The sequence below is a fragment of the Myxine glutinosa genome, chromosome 13 (genome assembly GCF_964187855.1).
Source record: "Myxine glutinosa chromosome 13, kmMyxGlut1.1, whole genome shotgun sequence".
Taxonomy (NCBI): domain Eukaryota; kingdom Metazoa; phylum Chordata; class Myxini; order Myxiniformes; family Myxinidae; genus Myxine; species Myxine glutinosa.
Genome location: NC_136273.1, coordinates 86,611,558 through 86,637,627, shown reverse-complemented (window position 1 = coordinate 86,637,627; position 26,070 = coordinate 86,611,558). Strand labels below are relative to the sequence as shown.

The window sequence follows — 26,070 nt, the reverse complement described above, 5'->3', positions numbered from 1 at the left end:
CACCCGAAGACCCAAAACACCCGAAGACCCAAAACACCCGAAGACCCAAAACACCCTGCAGACCCAAAAAGACCAAGAACCAAAAGACCCTTAAGACCCAAAAGCCCCTGAAGACCCCAAAGACCCAAAATACACTGAAGACCCTTAAGAACCCAAAGCCTCTGAAGACACCAAAGACCCAAAACACCCTGAAGACCCAAAACCCCTTAAAGGCCCAAAATACCCTTAAGGGCCCAGAGGATCCAAAATATCCTGAAGACCCAAAAGACACCAAAATGTTCAGATGCCTACCCCTCTGAAACGACGTGTGGTGAGGCACACGGAGCGCGCCGAGTCACGCTACTATATTTAATTTCTCAATTGAATATCGTATTTTTACCATTGAATAGACCCTTGGTCTCCACATTTACACCTGTCGGCTATTTATAAAGATGCATACATTTTATGTGCAGTTGGAGTAGATTAGTGGCCTTAGCCTTTTAGTTGGTGTCATTTTCTAACATGGTACTTGGATTGCATCCATGTCTTGCTGTTTTGGCAGGAAGGGCCTGGTAAGACTGGGCAAACCAGAGCTCTAGACTGTGGATCGGGGATTGGGCGGATCACCAAGCGGTTGCTGCTGCCGTTGTTTGATCGCGTCGACATGGTGGACGTCACCGAGACATTCCTGAAAAGGGCACCAGCTTACCTGGGTGCAGACGCTCAGCGTGTGGACAACTACTACTGTAGTGGTCTGCAAGATTTTATCCCGATGCCAGGTCACTATGACCTAATTTGGATCCAATGGGTTATCGGTGGGTTTTTATCCAAAGTTCAAGGCTCATGAAAGAGCTGATGAGGTCAATGCACTTGTAATAAGGCAGAGATAATAAGCTGTCAATATTCTCAATCATTCAATACTTATTGCGTTCCACAATAATCTTACTTGCAATGACATCTTAAGAACACCCAAAATCATTTCCTCCCTCCAGGACACCTCACGGATGAACATCTAACCAACTTCCTGAAGCGGAGCTGTGCAGCACTACGACCTGGGGGTATAATCTGCATCAAAGACAACGTGGCACAGGAAGGAGTCATCTGGGACGGTGAGGACAGCAGTGTGTGCCGCAATCTGGACCTGCTCTGCAGGATCGTGGAAGACTCGGGCATGTCCATCGTGGAACAAAAATGTCAGGATAACTTTCCAAAGGAGATATATGCCGTGTGGATGATCGCCATGCGATGACCGCTCTCCCAACAATGGTCAAGGAACAATTGCATTACCTCAAACCTGAACCCACACTTGAAGCCATAGAGAAGTTTTTTTTAATTTTTATTGGGACAATGTTCCAGCTCTCTCCATGAAAGACCTTCAAGAGCAGATCACATCGGTTTTTTTTTTTGGGTTTTTTTGTATACTGAATCGAGGCTCGTGAAAGAGCTAACATTTATTTCACAAACAAATAAAACGGACAAACAAAATATATAAAAAGAGGGAGTGGAAGACAAGATGGGGAGAGAAGGGGAAGCACACAAACACAACATTTGAGAGCAGGGAGATGTGTGGGAGGGAGAGGGCTTGGGGGGAGGAGGCGTGCGAAGGGGGGGGGGGGGGGGGGGAGAAGTATAAAACACAAGGACACCAAGGACTTCCAGGACAGAAGTTGGTATTTCAAAAAAGTGGAATTGGGGTGAAATTAGCGGGGGTAGAAAAGATCAAGGTTTTGGATGGGGGAAGATAAGAGATGGTGGTGAACAGCTGTTTTAAAGACCTGGAGGGTGGAGTGGGATTGAAGAGAGTGAGGGAGTTTGTTCCAGAGGCAGGAGAAAAGAGGAATGAAGGAGTGAAGGTGAGCAGAGAGTCTTGATTTTGGCAGTTTAACCAGAAGAGGGTTGCAGGCAGATCTTGTGCGACCTGTAGGAATATTTGGGGGACAGAGCCCAGAGAGAGCTGGGGGGGCAAGGCCAGAGAGGAGTCGGTAGAAGACGGAAAGACCACCAACCTGCCTGCGGTGAGTGAGTGAGAGGCCCTTGGAGTTAGCTTCATCGCGGGAGATTCCAATGATTCTGAACGCTTTGGTTTCAACAGCGTGAAGACGAGCTAGGTGTGAGGCAGGAGCACCAGCCCAGAGGGGAGAGCAGTATTCCATTGAGCTGCGGATTAAAGCCTTGTATGTGGTGAGGAGCTCAGGTGTGCCAAGGAAGGACTTCGCACGATGGAGGATGCCCAGTCGGCGACTGGCTTTGGAGGCCAGATTTGAAATGTGGTTTTACCAGGAAAGATCATGGCAGATAGTGAGACCCAAAAGCTTGAGTGACAGAACTTCTTGGAGAGGATTATTCAGAAAGTGGAAGGGAGGGTTGTCCAGTCGGTCTTTTCGGAGAGACATCGTAAGAGTGTGAGATTTGTCAGGATTGAAAGACATGTTCTACTTGTTTGCCCAGTCTGTGATTTTGTCCAGGTCTGCAGAGAGTGAGGAGGCTGCAGACTGCCGATCTGAGGGATGAGGAATGGAGCAACAGAGAGTAGAGTCATCAGCAAAGAGATAGAGGGGATTTTCAAGAGAGTCAGAGAGATCATTGATGAAGACCAGAAAAAGCACAGGGCCCAGAACACTGCCTTGGGGAACTCCAGCCTGAACAGGAAGAGGAGATGAGAGAAACCCATTCAGGGCCACACTGCATTATTCTGCATTAGATCTGCATTATTATCTGCATTATTGGAGATAATTGTAGATCTGCATTATTGGAATGCACCACAAGTCACAAATAAATGAGTAAATTCTCAAACCTCAATTTTTGGGAGCATTTACGTTAAAATAACTGGAAGAAGAGATTTCTCAGCCAGGGCATTTCCCCTTGGGTGGGTTGTTTTAAAGTTAATTTCAGACTTTGTGTGTTTATTTTGTCTGTTTTACATTTGGATTAAAAGGTCGAGCTTATTTGGACTCCTCCAGTTTGTGATGGTCAACCAGGTATGTGCTCCAACCTGCACATACAGAATTGGTCAAAATAAATATGCAAGCATGGTAGAAAATAGTGCCTTTTTAAAATCTTCTTCTTTTAAAATCTTCTTCTTCTTTTAAAATCTTCTTCTTTCATATGCAGCATTTGGCTGTGGGTGGCATAATTTGTTAGGGGTGCAGCTGTGCCACTGATGCAGTGTCCCCTGTAGGTTAGAGCAGGAATTTGGAATTTGTTCAGGATGCCAGCGATGGCTTGACTACGCTTCATGAAGGGTCCCATGAGCTGTGGGACCTTTAATGTCCACCAACTAATGCTGGCAGATGGAATGCTTGTTTTAACTTCCAACTTGAATACTTCCATATTATTTTTTTTCTGGTTTCTCTCTCATGTAGCCACATCTCTGGTTCTGATTTGGCCCAGAGTTTTGTTTGCTGGTGGTTTTAAAACATTTTTGCAGTTATCTTCCATTCATCTTTGTATTTTGATTTGGACGTACTCTTCACAGAGCGTTGGTGCTGCTGAAGCAGTTTTTTGTTAAGGGTTATACTCGGTGGTTTGCAATGACTTCCCAGCATTATTTATCCATGTTCTAGCCTTTTAAATGCTGAGCATCGAGCAAGGGAGTTACATGTACCATGTTTTTAAGTCTCTGGTATAACTCGACCGGGTTCGAACTGCCGACCTCCCAGACTCAGAGTGGCCACTAAACATTAGGCCACCTAGTCTGGTTTTTGGATTGTGTGGAATTATAAGGCCATAGTCCTTCGCCTTCGACACTCCAGTGATACCTTTTGTCCATTCAATGTTGCTTAATATCCTCGATACTCAGAGACCATTTCCGCTGCTCTGAATTACACCCTTGTGACCTTCACTGACAGTTTGAACACTATTGCAATGAACACCCCCAAAAGGATCATAATACAGGCCCTCTTAAGACACCCCTCAGGATTTTAACGCTGTCCTCTTAAGATTACATCCCACCCAAATCGGGCTTTTGGATGAAGCCAACACACTTCCTCTGGTTGGCATCCTCACCACACATGCCAAGCTACAGGCTGGCAGGACAGCCTTTTCCAAAATGATGTTGAAGCAAAAGGAATGACTCATTCGATCTGCCAAAGTCCAATAAGTATTGTACTTTATTGTAGAGACAATGCATGAGTGATTAGTTGGAATAAAAAGTGCAGGAAGTGCCTAAAAAGCAGTAGCTAAGACATCACACTTGAGATGAAGGTCGCTAATCAAGGTTTGACAGTATTCACATGGTCATGTGTTATTGAATCCCTTTGAGTTTGTGTGATAAATTGTTTTTGTGAAAGATATATTGCACAATGATAGTGAATATCACAGAATGAAAACAATTATACATTAAATGGTGGTCAGAATGTTAGCACGATGCAAAGTTCCGTCTTCCGGCATTCATTTTCAGGTGATTTCCCTGCTTTGTACAAATGTGCCATAATAGTAAGCCACGAGCAAGTTGTTGAATTATTTATATAAAAATATTTTTACAAAGTGTGTTCCACATTTACTGAACTCTCAACCAGAGTATTTGACATCCTCTGTACAAAAGAAATATAAATCACTATGTTCAGAAAGCTGGTGGGAGCTCCAGGAGATGGTACGCTTGTGCGGAACTCGGCAGGACCACGTGGACAGTGGGATATTCCAAGATCGTTTTTCTTGCCAAATTCTGCACTAGGGTTTTGTCCATCTCCAGCTTGTAATACCTGCAGCAGAATTCGGGATGACAGGCAGTCACCTCATCTCATGTTGTGCATCCTCGCACCGCCCGGTAATTACCTCTGGTGGACAGAGGTTATGTTTTCACCCATATCGGTTTGTATGTCTATCTGTGAGTAGGATAACTCAAAAAGCCATGGACCGATTCGGACGAATCTTGGTGGACAGTTTGGGTGTGTGACACGGACCAATTGATTCGATTTTGGTGAAGATCCGCATCCGAGAATTTTTTTATGTGATTCTTGACAATTGAGAGATTTGACCAAAAATGAGAAATGGCATGATATATCAAAATGTTGTGGACGGATTAGAACAAAACTTGGCAGAGGAGATCGGTAGGTGACAAGAACAAGCCGATTCGATTTTGGTTCAGTTCCGGATGCAGATCCGGCCAAGCAGTGGGATACAAAACGTAAACTGTTTCAGCTTGGTGGAGGTATGCACTCTACCGTGTACCATTCTAGTTCCTCATCGACTTCAATTTAAATGGGATGTGGATAAAACTTACCAAATGGATTGGGCTGGCAGGATGACCTAGAGTTATGCATACTCACCTCTAAACTGTGTAGCCTGGGTTTGAATCTCAGACCAGTTACAAACTGTCATAACAGGCAGGGTTTAATTATCACAGGAATGACATCATAGGTAGGGTGATTCATCAACGAGTGTGCCGTCCATCAGATGGAAGTTAAACTGGGTGTCCCGTCTTCCGGCATTAGTTGGTGGGCATTAAACGTCCCATGGTGTCCTTCGCAAAGAGAAGGCGAGCTATCGTCGGTATCCTGAACAAATTAAAAATTCCAGCCCTAGCTTACAGGGGAGGGGGCATTGCATCACAGACACAGCCGAGCCCTCAGCCAATGATGTTAACCCACCCGTGGCCTTGTACTACATATGAAAGAAGACCTAATGGTTTGAATGACCAATTCTGTTAAACATATCCTTTTTTGAAATCACAATGCTTCACTTCACTTCACCTTTAAAGTAAGCTTCGCAACAACTTGTGAATAGTTGTGATTGAAGCCAAATAATTCAAAAACTCCGAATTTGGTGAGATGAACAAGCAGCACCTCTTCAGTTTCAAAGTGTAGATTAAAACGTATTCGTGTACCCATTCCCACAAGGATTGGTGGCCTGCTTTATGCTCTCACTCCCCTCCTTATATCACTGTTATACTATAAACACCATAGTGGCAGGATAGCCTAAGAGGCCTGTGCACTCACCTTTCAGCTGTGTGGCCTGCGTTTAAAACCTGACCCAGTTATAAACTGCCACCTTGGTGTTTCACATGCAGGACGATGTACCAATATGTAACCCATATATCGGATGGACGTTTTGCTAAGATTAGTTGGTGCCTTGGTGGACAGTAAAGATCCCACGGGATATTTGGAGAAGAGCAGAGGGCGCGTTATCGCTGGCACCATGAACAAATCCGTCCTCAAATGGACATGGGCACTGCATCAGCGCCACAGCTGTGCCCTCGATCATGATGCAATATGAAGGTGGTATTCAGAATTGAATCGCAGCCAAATACGCATTCCCCAACAACAGCCCGAAAAAATAGAAATTACAACATTGAAATACTGCAAAACCACAGAGGTACAGCATAAATCAATCCAACACTTACCTTACGGTGTCTGCCCTTTGACCTTCAACCTTCATAAACAGCTGCACACTCGATGAATCAGTAGCACAGTACACCTTCAACCTGTAAATGGGAACCAAAGTTGTTAAATGTGGACCACAATGTCAATGGTTCTTTGGTAAAGAAAATCTAGACTTGTGGGTGAGCCATGAGCCACGTGACGGATGATGGAAGGGTAATGTACTGACTGCGTGGTGATGGAGAAAGCCAGACACAATGAAGCAGATGGACCCTGCAGGTAAGAGCTATTGAGGTTAAACCCAAATCTCAACCATTAGCAAACATTTGGACAAGATTAGCTTTTTTATATTGGTGCCGATGATCAACAAACAAAAGTGTGAATTTTTCTTTGTTAATTATGGCCACCTTTGTTGTGGGCAATAACAATTTCAAGAAGCACACAAAACATTTTCAAGAAGCGCACAAAACGTCCGTTACCTCTGCCTCACAATGGGGTCGGCAATCTTCGGGTCAATGTATTCGGTTAATATGGATCGCAGGGTCTGATCTTCTGGAATTCTGAAGACTCAAATGATCAAGAAGAGTAAAAAGGAAGATATAGTAAATAGGCTTGGTTTATACATGTTGATTAAAGAGAGCATTCTGCACAGTATGTATTTCAAATTCTTTTTTAGGCAGCCATTACGAGTCTAAACTGGTAAAAACATACTATCGGACATACCCAGTAAAGGGCGGGTGATGGGATTTGATAGGACCGAAGGGTCATATAAGAACGGCAATCCCGTGACGGAATGGTGCCAGAAGTGCCACCCATTAGAATACCGTGGCATCATCAAGCACAATGAAAAAAATAACAAAAGACTACAATCGACTGAGCCGAATGAAAGAGTTGTACAGTATTTAAATACATTTAGTGGAATTGTAAAACTTCATTACCTACAAAGTTTAGTGATGATGCTTGAAGTGGTAAGAGAGGAGAGAGGAAATGAAAACAGACAAACAAACACAGACATCTTCCTTTTATTGATATAGTTGATTACTTCATTGATGAGTCAGCAACACGAGAATGTAAGCATAAAAAGTGAATGCAATAACCAAGGTAGGGCCAATATCTCCAAAAACACAAATAGTTAATGAATGTGAAATAAATTATCCAGCGTGTGGGCAAGACTGACCTTTTCCTTAAATACTCAGCCCCACTTTGTGGAAAAAGTAGCTTCATGCTCCAGTAGATTTTACCTTGTCTGTTTGGTGTAAGAAAAGAATGATTTCATCACAATTGCAGCCAAGCATCAAAAGGAAAACTGTACATATGTATTTCAGAGATGTTCACGTTTAAAGTTAAACAAAGCCAAAAATCCATTTTGTTTTCATAACAGAAAATAAGGATCTTTAACCCTTTTTCCAATATCCCGAAGGAACGAATTCTATTTTCAGTGTGGACGCCTTGAAGGCAGACATGTGCTTGACGTCACAACAGGAGTGTGTTCAGTTACAAAGTTTCAAGTAGAGTGCTCACCAAGTGGCTTAAGCACTCAAGCAAGCACTCCATTCAAAACCGGTGATAAGGAACGGCCGGCTTGGCAAGCGCTAGCACACTCCTGGTTTACCAATCGACCATTAAACAACGACAACAATCTCGTAGGATATCAAGGCAATCATGGTCCCTGGTACAATAGTTGCTTCATCTGCACTTAATACCTCAATCCTCCAATCAGGTGCTGCGTTAGCAGTGACTTACTTCTTATGGAAGAATATAAAATTCTCTTTGCGCTTGGTGAACCCAAAAGGCATCACACGTAAGTCAATGTCGTGTTTGAGAGCTTTGTCCCTGAGCAAAGCTTGCTGAAAAGAGAAAAATTGATGAAATTAGCAAAATGGCAATTGTAAACATTCAGGACAGCATTTTGTAGAAGAAGCATGGTTGCCTTAGCATATCAGCAATACTTACGCTATTTATACTGCGAAAACAACAATTACATTTTTTTGATTTTTGGACAAGAAGTCCAATATTTTTGAGATATCTTGTTCACAGACAGACAGACAGACAGACAGACAGACGTGAAAACATAACCTCCATCCACCTTCAGTGGTGGAGGTAAATATACTTACACGCCATCTAAGGAAATAACACAGATGGCAGCGTAATTAAACACACGGACCTACAAGGAAGCTTAAACACACAGCAGGCCATTTGACCTATCGTGCTTATGCTGTATTCTTGTCCAGGGTGCTCACCTACTGCCGCTAGTGCTGCTTACATGGTAAAACACAAGCAGTGACTATATATATATATATATATATATATATATATATATATATATATATATATATATATATACGGTTATATAGCTCTGCTGTTTTAACACGTGTTTGCCAATTTTGGGAAATCCTTGATACCGCGAATACCGAAATGACACTTACAAGCAGGGTCCAGCGATAAATCGGTTATATCAGTATAAATTTTAATATTGATATACCGGTATTGGAAATTTGAATATACCGGTAAAATGAAAAAATTGGCATGAAATATGAAAATCAGTACGGTATATCCACAAAAGCAAAATCTGCATACCTACAAAAATATCGAGATAACACCAACAAATCGAAGAAAGATGTTTAAAAATCCTTAAATACCACACATGATTTAAAAAAACTTTTATGCACTTGGCTACGCCTGGAACAGTGCAATGTATGAGGCCAAGTCGTACCAGGTAGGGACAGTAGTTTTTTATTTTTAACCCTCAGCACAGTACGAGTGATTGTGTCTTCCTTTGTCCTCATGGCTGTTTCTAAAGCAATTGGTTATTAATACCTCCGCCACCGAAGGTGGACAGAGGTTATGCTTTCACTCCTGTCTGTTTGTTTCTTTGTTTGTCTGTTTGTTTGTGACCAGAATATCTCAAAAAGTTGTGGACGGATTCGGACGAAACTTGGTGGAGAGTTTGGATGTGTGACAAGGAAGAATTGATTCAATTTTGGTGAAAGTCTGGATCAGAGCATTTTAATTATTTTAAGTGATTCTTCACCATTGAGTGGAGAGGGCTAAAACCGATATACAGTCAGACCACAACATCCGCGGGGGATACGTTCCTGCAAAATGGCGCAAATGTCAAATCCGCGAATGTATTTGAATTGGGGGGGAGGAGAAGGGGAGAGGGTGGGGAGGAGGTTTACTACATGGTCTAGGCTGATGGAAGAATTGTAACAAAACAAATCAGGACACAACATAAAGGGAACAGCAGGAGAAAGGGGAAACGCCAACAGCATAGCGGAGGGAGAAAATAGACGGAGACGGACAAACAAGGGATGCAGGTAACAATGAAGGGTAAGGGAGAATGCAAGCAGTGGACAAGATGGATACATAAGCAAAAAAATTTGTAAGCGGTGGTTTGACAGGTGCAGAAAAGATCATGATTTTGGATGGGGGATGACTTGAGATAGTGGTGAACAGTTGTCTTGAAGACCTGGAGGGAGGAATGAGCTTGAAGAGAATATGGCAGGTAGTTCCATCGGTGGGAAAAGAGGAATAAATGAGTGGAGGTGAGCAGTGGTTCTGGATTTAGGCAGTTTCACTAGGAGGGGGTTGCATGTGGATCACATGGGTCCTACAGATACCTGAAGGGACAAAGCATGGAGAGGGCAGAGGGTACAAGTCTTGACAAGGTGCCACCAGGTTTCAAAGGAGCGAGACGAGTTTTAAAGCTCATTCTTGAGATTGGACAGATGATGTTTTCTGGCTCTCCAGAGCAGACACTTGTTGCGAGCTTTGTGGAATTATCTGATGTTGTTTTCAGTTGGATTTACCTTCCAGGAGGAGAATGAAGAACCACCTTTAGAGGCCATTTTTCCCCGCAAAGCGGGGGTTGGCCTTTTTCGGGCACCGTTGTCCCCTATTTGAAGCAATGTTTTACGGCCGGATGCCCTTCCTGCCGCCAACCATGTTGGTCGCCTTTCACGACAAACAGGGAATTACCAGTGAACTGGTACTCAAATTGCCGACCCCGGAAGGATGACAGGCTGAGTTAACCCCCCTTGCGTTAATTCAGCGATCGACCGGGATTCGAACCCAGGATCCTAGGATCCTAAGCAGGTACCCTCGCCGCTAAGCCAACACCAGGCTCCAGCTCCACACCATTCTCCTCCTCCAGGAGAATGCAAGTTGTTTTAAAGCAACTGCCTCACCACAGGATTCAGAGTACCAAGAGCGGGAGGATGGGTAAGATAATTGAAGCAATGGGATTAATCTGTGCATAGGAGAGAGCAGGTTCCTGCAGAAGAATTTCCAGGATTAATTAATATCAGTGGTGGTGGATATAGGAAACCAGACCAGTCCATATGTGTTTAAAAAAAAATGTATGGTTTTAAACGGCGATTTCATGAGGAGCGAATGTAGAAGCAGTTCACATGCAATGAACCGCAAATATGCGGTGTCCATGAATGTTGGGACCTCGAATGTTGAGGTCCGACTGTATAGCACAATATCTCAAAAGGTTATGGACGGATTCAGACGAAACTTGGCGGACAGGTTGGGTGTGTGACGAGGACAGATCGAGTCGATTTTGGTGAAGATCCAAATTCAGATCCAGATCAGATAATTTTTTACGGCGTAGCCCATAGGGCAAAGCCGTCTCGAACAGTGTTTGTCCGTCTGCTTGGTGGACGGTGGCATTGTGGCAATAGAAGCAGTCGCATTTACCTTCTCTTGGCCTTGGGTATTATGGGAGACGGTCGCAGCTCGTGGACTCTAACGCTCTTGGTCCGTGGCTTCGTGACGGCTGTGTGCCGTGCCGTGTGCACCGGAGAGACCACGGTGCTTGGTGGAGCGGACGACAAGAAAAGAGCGAGGACCTGAGCGCTGCACGTCGGTGGCTGGAGTGAACGCAGCTGCGCACCAAGGCCTGTTTTCCCGCACGCGAACTCGGGGACATGTGCGGTGGCCGGCAGAGTTCGGAGACCGCTTGGGGAGACCGTGGAGTGCAGGCAAACGCACCACATACACCTTTTATTACTTTCATTTATTTATCCCCTTGTGCTGTTTTACGAGTCTGTGGGGGGTGCCCCAAATAGGAATTTTAGTTTTACCGTGCATTTATTTTTTATTAAACCCTTTATTTGTTGCATTTTAATTCCGTGTCGGTCTTGTTTGATTATCGTGGTTCGAGGACGCTCCAGTGGAATCTGTATAGGTAAGAGCCTTGCTGCCCTCCACCCTCGCGCGTATAAAATAACACCGCCATTGTTGGACTGAACGCCTTGGAGTGTAAAGCTCGGTCGGCCATTCGTCACCAGGGGTGTTAACCCCACGGTGAACATGACAATATTTACTGAGCTAGATAACCGAGCACTCACCTGCTACCTACGATTAATGTTCGTCGACTATCATCTTAAGAAATCATCCTGCAAGAATAAAGTAAGCGAAGGACAAATCTGAACTCCTTTTTACTCTCTTTATCAACCAAATTCTCAATCGTACGAAAATTTTTGCTACAACTTGTAAAGATTGAGTGTGTGATGTATGCCGTGAATTACCCTGTACCAATGATGTGTATGTCATGTATGAATATGTAATGGCCCATTATGTATTTTTGCAACCTGCGTAAAAATATTATTTCTTTTGATACCGACATATGGAAAAAATAAACCGGGAAAAAAAAATCGATACGGACAGAGCTTACTTACAAACTTTTGGTTTGAAGGTGCACGCATGCGACGGTCTCTGAAAAGGCCATCAGTCACCCGAGCTACATCCTCCAAAAACCTGTAATCTTTTGAGAAGAGAAGAGACGTTTTAAGATCACACAAGCAGTGCAAAATCTGATCACAAGGCAATCAGCACAGTCTCATCCTTTCACTAATTATAGCAGGAAATTCTCGACTTGAATTTCAACAAAATCATACTTCAAGTAGGAAAGTTAATACCTTTGAACGATGCCAGAGTTGCAACATCATAATGGGATGGTAGGATAGATTAGACTTTTGAGGTATGCACACTCACATTTGAATTGTCTAACCTGGATATGAATTTGTGCCATAACCTATCCAGGTTCCCAAACTCAAAATCGGCATGTCCAAGCCAAGTCCAAGCCAAGCCTGGTTTGATTGTCAACTCGGAAAAATAACTCGGATATTTTCCCGTCACATGAAATTAAGTAATTGCAGTATTTTTCAAGTGTGCACGGCAGCAATGTTTGTTCGTATATGAATCGGATGCAATATAGAATGGTCATGTTGTTTCTCTTAGTGAGTTTCAAAGCAAGATGTTACCATAAATGGGCACTGTTAAAATGGTACCGTAATTGATTGTAGCTCTTCCTTGAGCCTCAATCATGTTAACAAGACCGATATAGTCTAACAACGGAGTAGCCGAGCTAGAATCTGCTGAGTGGAGGATCTGCTGTCCCCCTGTCATGTGACCAGATCCTCAGCTCTGATTGGTAGACGTTTGCGAGGGACATAAATACATACACTGGATGACAGGCAGATGCTGTTCCAGATGGCATCGCCCATAGGGGAATGAAAAAATAAAAGCAATAAAATAAAATAAATCTATTTTTTTTAAACCCTTAGGGCAATTAAGAAAAAAACATTTAATTTTAAAAAATAAATAAAATAATTGTAAACTTATCCGAGTTCCGAGCCGATCCGGGACCTGGTAAATTTTTTGTCAAAATTACCAAGCTGGATCTGAACCGAGTTTTTGCTACCGAGTCCCAGCACTAGTTTGAATCCAACCCCACTACAAACTGTCACCCTGGTGTTTCATATGCTGGGCAAAGTGATGTGTGCGCCATTCCTCAGATGGATATTAAACTTGGCGCCCCATCTGCAAACATAGTTCGAAGACGGTAAATATCCTACGGTGTCTTTTGCAAAAAGTAGGCAAGTTATTGTCGGCACCCTGAACAAATTACAAATTCTTTCTCACATGTGTACCGGCACTGCATCAGCAGCAGAACTGCCCCATTCAGTATAAATGAGGAATAAAATGATTCTTGTGTAAAATTCATTCGATTCTCATTGTGCATTTTATGGTAAATGTGATAATTTGTGCATTAAATGTTTGGAAACTTTCCGAGAATAGTGAAAGTGTGGATTTATAAAAGTGAAATACGAGTGCGAAACAACAAGCAAAATATTCTGGATGTCATGAAAGAGAGGAAATTGCGGAAGTATTGTTATATCAGTCTCTGCGTTGCACTGCGATAATCGTCCTCTTCGTGGCCAGCTTCCATGAAGAGCGCCTTTTGGAAACTCAAATGTTCGTGTTTAAGGATGGTGGAATGCTCCCTTAACGGTAAGGAAGGATTTAAGGAAAAGTTAAGGATTACTCGAATATGCAAGCATCCTCAACTTAAGGATGTCCTCAAGGGAAAAGTTAAGGGAATCCTCAAATTTTCCATGAGGATACTTTATACAACTGGACCATAAGCTCCGCCCACCTTAGGTGGTGGAAGTAATAAAATTCTCAATGATAATCGAATGAATTTTACACAAAAATCATTTGATTCCTCCTTCATCCGGAAGCACGTGTTCCCCATGCAACATATAACAAGGGTCATTTAAAATTATGTGTTCTTGCTTTTGGACGTCTCTTTCTATTTTTAATCTGATTGGTTGCCTGGAATAGCAACGGCTCCTAACAATTTCCTCAACTTTAATATAAGGGAATCCGTATCCTTAAGGGTTGTTTATGCAACAGCACTTAAGGAAAACCAACGAATTACAACGTACCTTAAGGGAAATCTTTCTTAAGGTTAAGGGAGTTTTTTGTGCAACCGTGCCGCAAACCTTCTTCCTGAACATTGTTGTTGTGTTGGTTTAAAGATGTAAACCTTCTTCCTGAACATTGTTGGTGTGTTGACTGTTGGTTTAAATAAGTAAACCTTCTTGCTGGGCATTGTTGCTGTCTTCCCAGCAAACAATTTTACATTGTTGCAATGTTGTAAAAACCTTAAGCTTGTGGTAAAAACGTTGTTGTGTGCTTGCACGGTTGCTGTGATTGATCATTTTTAACAAAATGAGAGTTTATCTTTTTCTGTTACTCAAAGTCCCTAAAATCAACATTACTTTTTTGAATTACATTTACTTCTTGTGACATGCAATACATATCATATCTGTATATACATTTTTTAAAGGCATTTTTATCTGAACTCAGTACAATGGTGTATTGTATTAATCTATAAGTATTATGTTAACTCTAAGGTACATTATTTAGTACATAGCTGCCATATTTCAATATTCTCATTCAACAACCGTCCTTTTGGCTATGGCTTTTATACATCCAGTATGGTTGTGTAATTGAAAAATTCTACATTATAAGCCAATCATATAATCACGTTAAAATATCACAACCACAGTATATTACTGGCACCAACTATAATACATAAAAGTACTGGCTACAACTTCAAATTGATAGTAAATTTTGGGTATATAAATATCTGGCCAAGTATTCGATTTTGATTATTTTTGTTATTTTGGACATGGTGGACATGAAGTTTAAAATTAATATTGTTCATTGTGCTTGTAACTGGGAGTCAAATTTATCACCCACTTTCATTTTTCCTTCAGTATTTTTTGGCGTATAATGTGCAATGTAGCCCGTACTTCATATTGGGTATTTTTTTAATCCACCAATATCTGTTTAGCACAGAAGCAAATACTGAAAGGACATATAATAGGTTGGCTAAAACTAGTGGTCTCCAAAACTCCCAAGAGAGAGGTGGGGAGGAAGGGAAGAAGGGTTTCGGTATCTGGCCCATGGTCTAATGCCATCAAATAAATAAACGAGTGTTGATCAAAAGCTTCCATCGTTCACAGTTTGCAAATCATAAAATGTGGAGTGTCCCATAGGGTCAATAAAATGTTTGTTCAAAGCACAAGGTGTTCAAAAATGAACGTGTTTCTGAACATTGAATTATTTTACAACAAGACTCACCACTTAGAAGGTGGGACTCAGTGAAGGAGTTCAGCGAGACAAAGCGGGTCTTGTCCCGCACACCTGTGCAACCGTTTCCTTGCTTATGGTTCTTCACACATAAGGCACTGTAAGAAGGACAAGTTAAGTAATCACTTATTTTATGAATAAGTGGCATATGGAGGTACGTAACAGATTACAAGGAGACAGACATTATATAAATCAGTGTACTTTTACATGAATTACAAAGACATTCGTAAACAATGCAAACATGAATGGTATGTGGGATTCAAATCCGAGTTCCCTACATCGGCAGGAATTTAGATGAAAATACAAACAGGCTAATATCTCTGCAATCAGACAGTCATACTACAGTGACGGCCATTTTTTGGATGGACAGGAACTCTCAAATTCAACACAATGGGAAATACTATCCAGAGCTTTGAAGTGAAACAGAAGGGAAACTACAATGGCTCTCGGTTGAGCGCCTACCCTCCGCCAGGTTGAAAAGTTTACGTTTTGTATCCCAATGATAGGCCGGATCTGCAGACCTTAACCAAAATCTAATTGGCTTGTTCTTGTCACTTACCCAACTCATCCACCAAGTTTTATCACAACCCATCCACCAAGTTTTATCAAAATCCATCCATAGCTTTTTGAGATATCATGCTTTACAGTGGCCTGTAAAAGTATGCACCCCTAACTCCCCTCCAAACTTTTCACATTTTGATGCTACCTGAGCTTATTTCATGATGCCTTCAAATCAAATTTAATATAGAGTCCTCACAAACGATTTCAAAGTGCTAAAGCTAAAAAATGCAGATAATGATTCAAAGGCTGCATAAGTATTGACACCCTTTGGCTAATTAACCAGAAATCACTTCAAGAGTAAATTATTTGTTTGAAAGGTTACAAAATAGGTGTAATATATTTGAACTGTATGTACTCAGTGGTTGAACTTAAAAATTAAGCTCCTCCACATATCTAAGGAGTTTTAAGGTGTAACTCTCAAACTGTCTTTGTCAAAGACTGAACTCTCAAACCTGTCTCCTTCCTCCAAACCCTGGTGGTGTCTGGTCAAATCTGTTTCTGGTGTTTGTTCCCCCTCCATACCCTCCCTTACCTCAAATGGCTACACAGTTGACACCGCACATGACAAAGCCGAATGCCTCAACTCTGTGTTTGACTCAAAATCTTGTGTCCCAAATCCATCTCTCTCTGTACCCACCGTACCCAGCTGCTCCTGGAATCTGTGTCCTTCTCTCCTGTCAAGGTGGAGAAGTTTATGTCAAACCTCGACTCTGATTCTGCAACCGGACCAGACGGCATCAGCCCACGGGTCCTAAAATCCTGCTCTTTCACACCTTCTCTCTATTCTCTTCACCCTCTCTTTTGCTCAAGGTCATCTGCCATCAGCTTGGATATCAGCCAACATTATCGCTTTACACACAAAAGGTGCAAAAACAGATCCTTGCAACTACAGATCAATTAGCCTGCTCCCAATTATCAGCAAAGTCATGGAATCCATCATTGCTTCAGATATCAAATCCTTCCTCTTCTCCAATGGCTTGATCTCCGTTCATCAATTTGGATTCAGACCAGGTCACTCGACTCTGGACATGTTGCCTCTGCTGTCTCTGTGTTGCACGATAGGTCTGCGTCTCTGGGCCCTGTGCTTTTTCTGGTCTTCATCAATGATCTCTCTGACTCTCTTGAAAATCATCTCTATCTCTTTGCTGATGACTCCACTCTCTGCCGCTCCATTCTTCATCCCTCAGATCGGCAGTCTGCAGCCTCCTCACTCTCTGCAGACCTGGACAAAATCACAGACTGGGCAAACAAGTGGAACATGTCTTTCAATCCTGACAAATCTCACACTCTTACGATGTCTCTCCGAAAAGACCGACTGGACAACCTTCCCATCTACTTTCTCAACAATCTTCTCCAAGAAGTTCTGTCACTCAAGCTTTTGGGTATCACTGTCTGCCATGATCTTTCCTGGGAAAACCACATTTCCAAGCTGGCCTCCAAAGCCAGTCGCAGACTGGGCATCCTCCGTCGTGCGAAGTCCTTCCTTGGCACACCTGAGCTCCTCACCACATACAAGGCTTTCATCCGCAGCTCAATGGAGTACTGCTCTCCCCTCTGGGCTGGTGCTCCTGCCTCACACCTAGCTCATCTTCACGCTGTTGAAACCAAAGCGTTCAGAATCATTGGAATCTCCCGCGATGACGCTATCTCCGAGGGCCTTTCACTTAATCACCGCAGGCAGGTTGGTGGTCTTTCCGTCTTCTACCGACTCCTCTCCGGCCTTGCTCCCCCAGCTCTCTCTGGGCTCTGTCCCCCAAATATTCCTGCAGGTCGCACAAGATCTGCCTGCAACCCTCTTATAGTTAAACTGCCAAAATCAAGACTCTCTGCTCACCTTCACTCCTTCATTCCTCTTTTCTCCCACCTCTGGAACAAACTCCCTCACTCTCTTCAATCCCACTCCTCCCTCCAGGTCTTTAAAACGGCTGTTCACCACCATCTCTTATCTTCCCTAATCCAAAAACTTGATCTTTTCTACCCCCACTAATTTCACCCCAAATCCACTTTTTTGAGGTGACTTTTGACTTCTTTCCTGGAAGTCCTTGGTGTCCTTGCGTTTTATACCTATCCTGCCTCCCCCCAGGCCCTCTCCCTCCAAAAACATCTCCCGATGTCCCTGCTCTCAAATGTTGTGTTTGTGTGCTTCCTCCCCTTCTTGTCGACCGCTCCCCTTTTTATATACTTTGTTTGCTTGTTTGTTTGATTTGTTTGTTTGATAAATGTTAGCTCTTTCACGAGCCTCGACTCTGTATACAAAAAAAAACAAAAAAACCCCATCACTGGTTTTCACTGAGTTGACACGGCAACATCATTTTTACTTAATACGACCTCTGACCTTTGACCTATTGTCCCAAAATCGAATCAGCTCATCTTTACGTCATTATGTATACCTGCACCAAGTTTGATCAATATCCCTTCAGCCGTTCTCAAGTTATCGCTGCAACGAAAACTTATCACGGACGGAAGGACAACCCAAAAACATAATGCCTCCAACATAAGAATAGTTTTTACATAATTTGTAACTCATCTAAATGTGGCATTATTGTTTGGGGTGAATACTTTTGCAGGCCCCAGTATATCGTTTTTGGCCCCATATCTCAATGATGAAGAATCACTTAAAAATTATAGTATACGGATATCACCAAAAGCTAATCAATTTGTCCTTGTCACACCCAAACTCTCCACCAGGTTTTGTCCGAATTCGTTTGTAACTTTTTGATATATCCTGCTCACCAACAAGCAGGGGTGAAAACATAACCTCCATCCACCTTCGGCGGTGGAGGTATAAGTCGTTGCTTGATCTGATCAATAATGAAAATTGTGCAGTGTCCCCTCTACGACTCCCTGAAATTCACATTATGTGATGGCACTTGCATTGTATTGTTAATTGTGGTCAGGGCATGATCAGTACATCACCGAAACCACATGAGAAATTAATCAAAGATGCATTTTGCTGTGTAATGGTGCATTTTAAATTTGAATGATGAAAAATGCATTACGATCAGATCGAGTAATTCTCACATTTTTGTTTCATTTTAGCTCCCGGGCGATGAACTCATCCTAAGATGTCGTCTTCATTGGTCAGCAACGTTATTTAAATTTTGTCACTCATACCAGAAATTAATGATCCTAATTCCAAACATTGTGTTGTGGGAATGGCCATATGGGTAATGGGAGTAACTAGTTATTTCATCAATAAACATCCAGCATAAGTGTTTGGTTTCTGTGGAGAATAGTAGGACGTGTGTTGAAGCATGGAGGTGAGCACAGCACCTCAGTGATCTTTCAGGAAGGTAAGGACCAACCCAAAGAGTTTAAAAGTCCCTGAAAAAATCAAAGTTTCTGAAAAAGCAGTTTCTTCAAACAGCTCGGTTGCCAAAGCTTATGAAAGCTGTGATTTGAGGGGGTGGGAATGAGAGAGGTAGGAAGAGAACACATGAGCGGAGAACGCAGAGGGCAGGAAAACACAGAACGTGAGAGAATGACAACGCAGCTGCACGCAGGACGTAGGAGAATGACAGAACACGACAGATTCAAGACAGCTTCAGAGAGTGCAATGCCTGACATTTTGAGTGAGTGCATGTGTGTTGGTGTGGGCATTGGAACAACGGCGACAGATGGAGCACCCATGAGATTTGTGGACGCTGAGTTGAGCCCACGGAGCGCAAACATCACGTGTGAGAATGTGTTTCTATCTGGTGTGTGAGAGTGGGCCTAAGTTATATCACGTAAGCCGTGGGCACGAGGGTATAGTTTTTATTTGGAGAATTATTATCTCTGGTATCATTGCATCATTGTTCTCCCATCCCTCCCTCTTCTCTTTAATAAACCATGTTTTCCTCCATTACTGAAGTGTCGGTCTGGTGCATGGTCAGGAATTGGGAATGATATACCGAGGAGTGAGTAAAGTCAAGGCCATTGGAAATTGGCACGGAAACCCCTCCTTAGGAGGTTACAAACACGGTGGTTCGTCGAGGCTCTCGCTCGGCCCCAATCCTTTCAAACTGACGAATGCATCACATGTGACAGTCTCGTTTCAGTTACTGTTACATCGAAAACCAAAGTAAAGATCATTTCGGCTTTCCTGGCAGACAACATACAATCCCAAGGCCTACCCCTCACTAGATTTGTGACTGCCTGGTTGGAAGATTTGACCTCACTGTGAGATTCGGACCCCGATTCAAATCCCGTCACTCTTCAAATATTAAACTAAGTACTAGTACTACTACTAGGACTACTACTACTACTACTACTACGAGTACTACGACTACTACTACTACTACTACCACTACTACTATTACTACTACTATTACCACCAATCCCACTTGTATTACTCATATATGGGGAAATAAGCACGTTGGGATGTCTTGTAATATTGTAAAATATCTCTTGCCAATAACCCTTTCAAATGCCCCTCGCATTGATGTTTCAACACCAAGTGTTCGTGTGAGAAAAGCTGATGCAGAACAGGTGACAAACTCACCTACACGTCCTTATCGAGCATCCAGGACACCTGTACTTCAGCTCCCCATTGCCACACACCTCACACCTGCATACAACAGATTACAAGGATATACAAGGTACTCAAGACACAAGAGGAGGCCACTTGGCCCATCACGCCTGTACTATATCCACACCACATAAATTTAATCCATCAGTTTATGGACTATTTCGTTGGGGTATTAACAGTGAGCATGGGTAAGGTACACAGGGGCATGGGTAGGGTGAGCATGGGTAAGGCTGTCATGGGTAAGGTAAGGTAAGGTACACAGGGGCATGGGTAAGGTGTTTCATTTTAAATGTAGTATACTGTACAGTATTTTGTTGTTTTTGGGGGGGAGGAGGGGATGGGTGTCAGGGTGGATGAATGAACAAACACCGACAACACATTCACCTCTTGATGAAACCCTCTCACATACAGCACAATCACAGATTATATTGTACTGTATTCACAAAGCTAATTTTACCTGTTGATAAAATCTAGCATGGTGTGTGTGTACATCTGTGTGTGTGTGTGTGTACATGTGTATATGTGTGTGTGCATGTGTGTACAACAACACAACAACAACAACAACAACATGCATTTTAAGGCCATTTTCCCTGCTAGAGCAGGGGTTAGCCTTGCGGTCCCCATGACAATGTTCTCCATTTTGCCCTATTTTCTGCATCTCTCCTTGTTAACCCCCTTGCCCGCATTTCTTCTTCCCCCATCTTTAGCCAAGTCTTTCTCGATCTTCCCCGTCCTCTACTTCCTTCTACATTCATTTCCATCACTCTTCTCAACCAGTCACTTTCATCCTTCCTCAACACATGACCAAACCATCTCAAACTGTTTCTATTCACAGCATCAATCACAGGCTCTATTCCCATCATCTTTCGGATTTCATCATTTGTCTTCCTCTCTCTCAACGATACTCCGCACATCCGTCGAACCATTCGCATTTCCACCCTTTCCAGCCCATTTTTCCACCCATTTCAGCACGCCACTCAGTTCCCGAAACTTCTTCCATGCACATCTCACTCGAGCAACCGTTGCCGAGTCTGATCCACCTTCTCCATTCAGCATGTCTCCGAGGTAGCAAAATGTTTTCACACCTTCCAGCTTCACACCGTCTCCAAGATCCAACTCAACATTTCCTCCATCTGCAGCTCCCTCTGTGCACACCTTACACTTGAATGTAGCTGCCACACTGGTTAATGACCCTCTCAGACCACTACATTTTTGATGAACCCACTCAGCGCACATTGTACATTGAATGGAGTTCACTCCGACACCCTTCCTGCACACAGCACACGGCCACTTCCCAGTTCTTTCCACCTCACCACATGCTTTACCACTTGCCATCACCTTCGTCTTTCCTATATTCACCTCCAGACCTTTTGTCTCCATACATTCCTTCCACTTGTTCATCTTTTCCTTCAGTCCATCCATACTTTCCGCAATCAACACCAGATCATCTGCATACAACAACTCCCACGGTAAACCCTCCTTTACGTTCTGAGCCAGCATCTCCATCACAGCTACAAATAGTAGTGGACTTAGTACCGACCCCTGATGCACTCCTACCTTCACCTCAACCTCACCACTGTTCCCGTCCTTCATCCTTGCAGCTGTGCGCACTCTTTTGTACATCGCCATCACTACTCTGATCAACCATTCCTCCACTCCTAACTTCCTCAATGCCCATGTCAATACTTCGCGTGGAACCCGATCAAATGCTTTCTCCAGATCAACAAACCCTAGAAACAACTTCTTCCTCTTCTCCACGTACTTCTCCTGCAACTGCCTCACAATAAAGAGCGCATCTGTCGTTCCTCTTCCTGGCATAAATCTAAACTGCATTTCGTCAATCTTCACTTTCTTCCTTATCGTCCTCTCCAACACCCTTTCCAATACCTTCATTCCATGCTCCAATAACTTTATCGCTTGGTACGAGCCACACTCCAGAGGGTCCCCTTTCCCTTGTATAGAGGGACGAGGGTACTCAGTTCCCAAACCACTGGAATGCGGCCTTCTTTCACCACCAGATTACAGATCTCTGTCATTCTCTTCACACCCAAACTTCCTGCTGCCTTCAACATATCTGTTGTCTGTGCATGTGTGTGTGAGCGCATATGTGTGTACGTGTGTATATGTGTGTGTATGTGTGTGTGTGTATATATATATATATATATATATATATATATATATATATATATATATATATGTGTGCATATGTTTGTGTGTGTGTGTGTGTGTATATGTGTGTGTGTACATGTGTATGTGTGTGCATATATACGTGTGCTTGTGTGTGTGCGTGTGTGTGTGCGTATGTGGTGCATGTGTGTCTATATGTGTGTGTGAGCATATTGTTACGTGCTCCTCCCCAAACCCGGGTCACGGTGTACCTCCGAGCCCCGAGAGGAGTCACGGCAGAAAGATGTGTTATTTTGTATGTCAAAGATCAATGGTGAAACCACACCAATTGTTACCAACAAACAAGTATTGCATTAAGATCACACAAGAATAACAGCACAAAAAACAAAAGTAATCAATTGTACAACCAATATATATTTCCTATGATGGTGCCATCAGTTTCGTACAATGTAACTCACTGTGCTCCAAGTGAGCGAAAAAAGAACATTCCCAATGTCTCTATCCCGGCATCAAGCCAAAGTCGATCCACGCTCCGTGATCGTCAGAACGATGTCGTATCGAGACCAGAATCCCGTTGGGTTGACAGTCACACTGCCAAAGATGGGCGAAAGTGTCCTCAAGAGGCGACTGGGAAAACACACCTTCGGGTATGGACGTTCAACGGCTCACAGACGGTGAACCGCAAATTCCCACTCGAAATCCACGTTACACACACACACCAGATTAACGTCTGGATGGTTGTGAAAATTATTGAAGCGAGGTGAAGAGCCTGGAGCGATCCGAAATCGGCGCGAGGCAAAATGGCCAACGGCCCGTACTCGAGACGTAATGGCACTCAAATGATTCTCTTCGGAATCAACCGCAAAACCTGACACGCAGGTTTATGTCATAGCGATAACAACTCTGTCGCAGGAATCCCTTTCCCAGGAAACCCCAAAGTTCGCTAGTGACCCCCGTTCGCTAGCGTTTGCTCAAAACCTCAACGCAGCTCGGTTTCTTGTCGAACTCCCTCGCTCCGCCCCTTTCCTCTTCTTCCTCTTCGTCGTCGTCCGGTTCCGGTTTCATTTAAAACATTAACTTTTTTACCTTTTGAAAAGAGTAATCTCTATTTCCCTTAAATGACAACAATAATAGTACATGGAATCAAAAATGTTTACAGTGGATGAAAACCACAACGGAAGTGACGAATCCGTAACAATATATGTGTATATATATATATATGTGTGTGTGTGTATATATATGTGTGTATGTGTGTGTGTATGTACTCGTGTGCTGGTATATGTGTGTGTGTGTGTGTGTGTGTGTGTGTGTGTGTGTGTGTGTGTGTGTGTGTGTCCGTATATGCATGTATGTATGCATGTATGTATGATTGTATGTATGTATGCATGTATGTGTGTACATGTGTGCGTGTGCATGTGTGTACCAGTATATTAATATGCATGCGTGTCCATTCCATTGTCTTGAGCCACGTGACCCACAGTGAGCCGGCTGAGGCTGTGCCGGCAGACCTTTATTCACGGATATTTTCGTTTACAGCAACTTCCCAGTGTTTTGTAATTTTTTTCTGGGGTGTTGGCTTCAAGTTACATCATGATGCTAAATTTCAGCTTTCTACCGTACTGTAGCGGTTACCGCTGGGTATACACAATCGCCTTGCACCTACCGAGGACGCGGCCAGGGAGCGATCACCATGCCGGGTTCGCCCAGGCCGCCCGGACAGGCCCAGACGCGCCTCTCCCGGGCATGGTCTCGCCGTTCCCGGGCTCGCCCGAGCCGCCCGGTCTCGTCTTTCCCGGGCATGCCCAGACTCGCCTTTCCAGGGCTCGCCCAGGACGCCCGGGCATGCCCGCTCTCGCCTTTCCAGGGCTCGCCCAGGACGCCCGGGCATGTCCAGACTCGCCTTTCCAGGACTCGCCCAGGACGCCCGGGCACGCCCAGCCTCGCCTTTCCAGGGCTCGCCCAGGACGCCCGGGCATGTCCAGACTCGACTTTCCAGGGCTCACCCAGGACGCCCGGGCATGTCCAGACTCGCCTTTCCAGGGCTCGCCCAGGACGCCCGGGCACGCCCAGCCTCGCCTTTCCAGGGCTCGCCTAGGACGCCCGGGCATGCCCGCTCCCGCCTTTCCAGGGCTCGCCCAGGACGCCCGGGCATGTCCAGACTCGCCTTTCCAGGGCTCGCCCAGGACGCCCGGGCATGTCCAGACTCGCCTTTCCAGGGCTCGCCCAGGACGCCTGGGCACGCCCAGCCTCGCCTTTCCAGGGCTCGTCCCGGATGCCCGGGCATGTCCAGACTCGCCTTTCCAGGGCTCGCCTAGGATGCCCGGGCATGCCCGCTCCCGCCTTTCCAGGGCTCGCCCAGGACGCCCGGGCACGCCCGGTCTCGCCTTTCCAGGGCTCGCCCAGGATGCCTGGGCATATCCAGACTCGCCTTTCCAGGGCTCGTCCAGGACGCCCGGGCACGCCCAGCCTCGCCTTTCCAGGGCTCGCCCAGGACGCCCGGGCATGTCCAGACTCGCCTTTCCAGGGCTCGCCCAGGACGCCCGGGCATGTCCAGACTCGCCTTTCCAGGGCTCGCCCAGGACGCCCGGGCACGCCCAGCCTCGCCTTTCCAGGGCTCGTTCAGGACGCCCGGGCATGTCCAGACTCGCCTTTCCAGGGCTCGCCTCGGACGCCCGGGCATGCCCGCTCCCGCCTTTCCAGGTCTCGCCCTGGACGCCCGGGCACGCCCGGTCTCGCCTTTCCCGGGCAAACGCTCCGGCATGATGTGTATATATATTGCTGCCCGATAAACGGGCTTTTCAGAGTACCCGAGTTTGATTTGTGCAATAAAGCAACTCGGACGAATTTCCGTCTTTTGTCGCGTCAATCCTTTCGACTCGCGTTGGAGCACAGCTCCTTCAGTACAAGGTACGAAACACATCAGTGAGTGAGTGAGTGAATGACCTTTACATATTTAGATATAATTAATTGAATGTAAAAACACGTACTTTGCCTTTGAACAGGAAGACTCTTCCTCCAATCGTCCTTTTTCACTTGTTCCTTCATCTTCTTTCACCTCTGTCTCTGTCAACCTTCCCTCCGAAATTTCCATCTGGGTTTCCCTCTCCTCAGTCTGATACTCGCCATCCTTCACGTCCTCTGGGTTTTCTGTTTTGTTATTCATTCCTCGTTCCTCATGTTCACGACACATCATCGGCTCTGCGCCTTCCATTCGAGATCGCCTCTCCTTTTTAGCATTCTTCATTCCCTCCGCATATTCCACGTTCGTTTCATTCTGCTCCACCATATTCCCTCCGTTCTTCATCTCGTCTGTATGCCACGTGATCTGTGTTTCTCTTTGCTTCGCGTCCCTTATCGAGACGATATTGTCCAAACGAGTTTCACTTCCCTCCAGAACCTCATCCTCTTCTTCTTCTTCCTTGCGTGATCTGTTACACATTTTAGTTCTTTCTTCTCTTGCCTTGGACTCTCCTTTAAATTCTGGATCTTGTCTCACCGCTTTCAATTCATTTTGCTCTTTGGTCCTTACTCTCTCTTCCTCAGACGAGCTCTTCTGTTCTTTGTTTTCATAATTACATTGCCAATCCGAACCGGGCACCACCGCAGCCATACCGTGAAAACACGTGC

At 44.4% G+C, this 26,070-nt stretch overlaps 2 protein-coding genes across 4 annotated transcripts; one reads left to right on the top strand and one right to left on the bottom strand.

The window, feature by feature from the left end:
- Positions 1 to 541: 541 nt before the first annotated feature.
- On the top strand, positions 542 to 19,649 carry NTMT1 (N-terminal Xaa-Pro-Lys N-methyltransferase 1; the record flags this gene model as incomplete). Of its 2 annotated transcripts, XM_078767745.1 has the most annotated exon segments (3): positions 542 to 794; positions 972 to 1,088; positions 18,846 to 19,649. In XM_078767745.1, coding segments are annotated over 3 exon segments (384 nt in total), but the record flags the coding sequence as incomplete, so codon positions are not given.
- Positions 4,071 to 26,070, bottom strand: ZNHIT6 (zinc finger HIT-type containing 6). 2 transcript variants are annotated; one of them, XR_010986853.2, is made up of 9 exons: positions 25,431 to 26,070; positions 20,290 to 20,355; positions 15,237 to 15,343; positions 11,981 to 12,066; positions 8,040 to 8,143; positions 7,474 to 7,542; positions 6,776 to 6,863; positions 6,320 to 6,400; positions 4,071 to 4,679 (listed from the first exon to the last, which is right to left on the bottom strand). XR_010986853.2 is itself a non-coding variant. In XM_068134761.2 (9 exons), exons 1-9 carry the CDS (start codon positions 26,051 to 26,053, stop codon positions 4,541 to 4,543), a joined length of 1,356 nt encoding a protein of 451 aa, XP_067990862.1. In that variant the 5' UTR covers positions 26,054 to 26,070; the 3' UTR covers positions 4,071 to 4,540. The 2 variants fall into 2 exon arrangements, 1 of the variants encoding a protein (XP_067990862.1); XM_068134761.2 differs by having other exon boundaries at positions 6,776 to 6,856.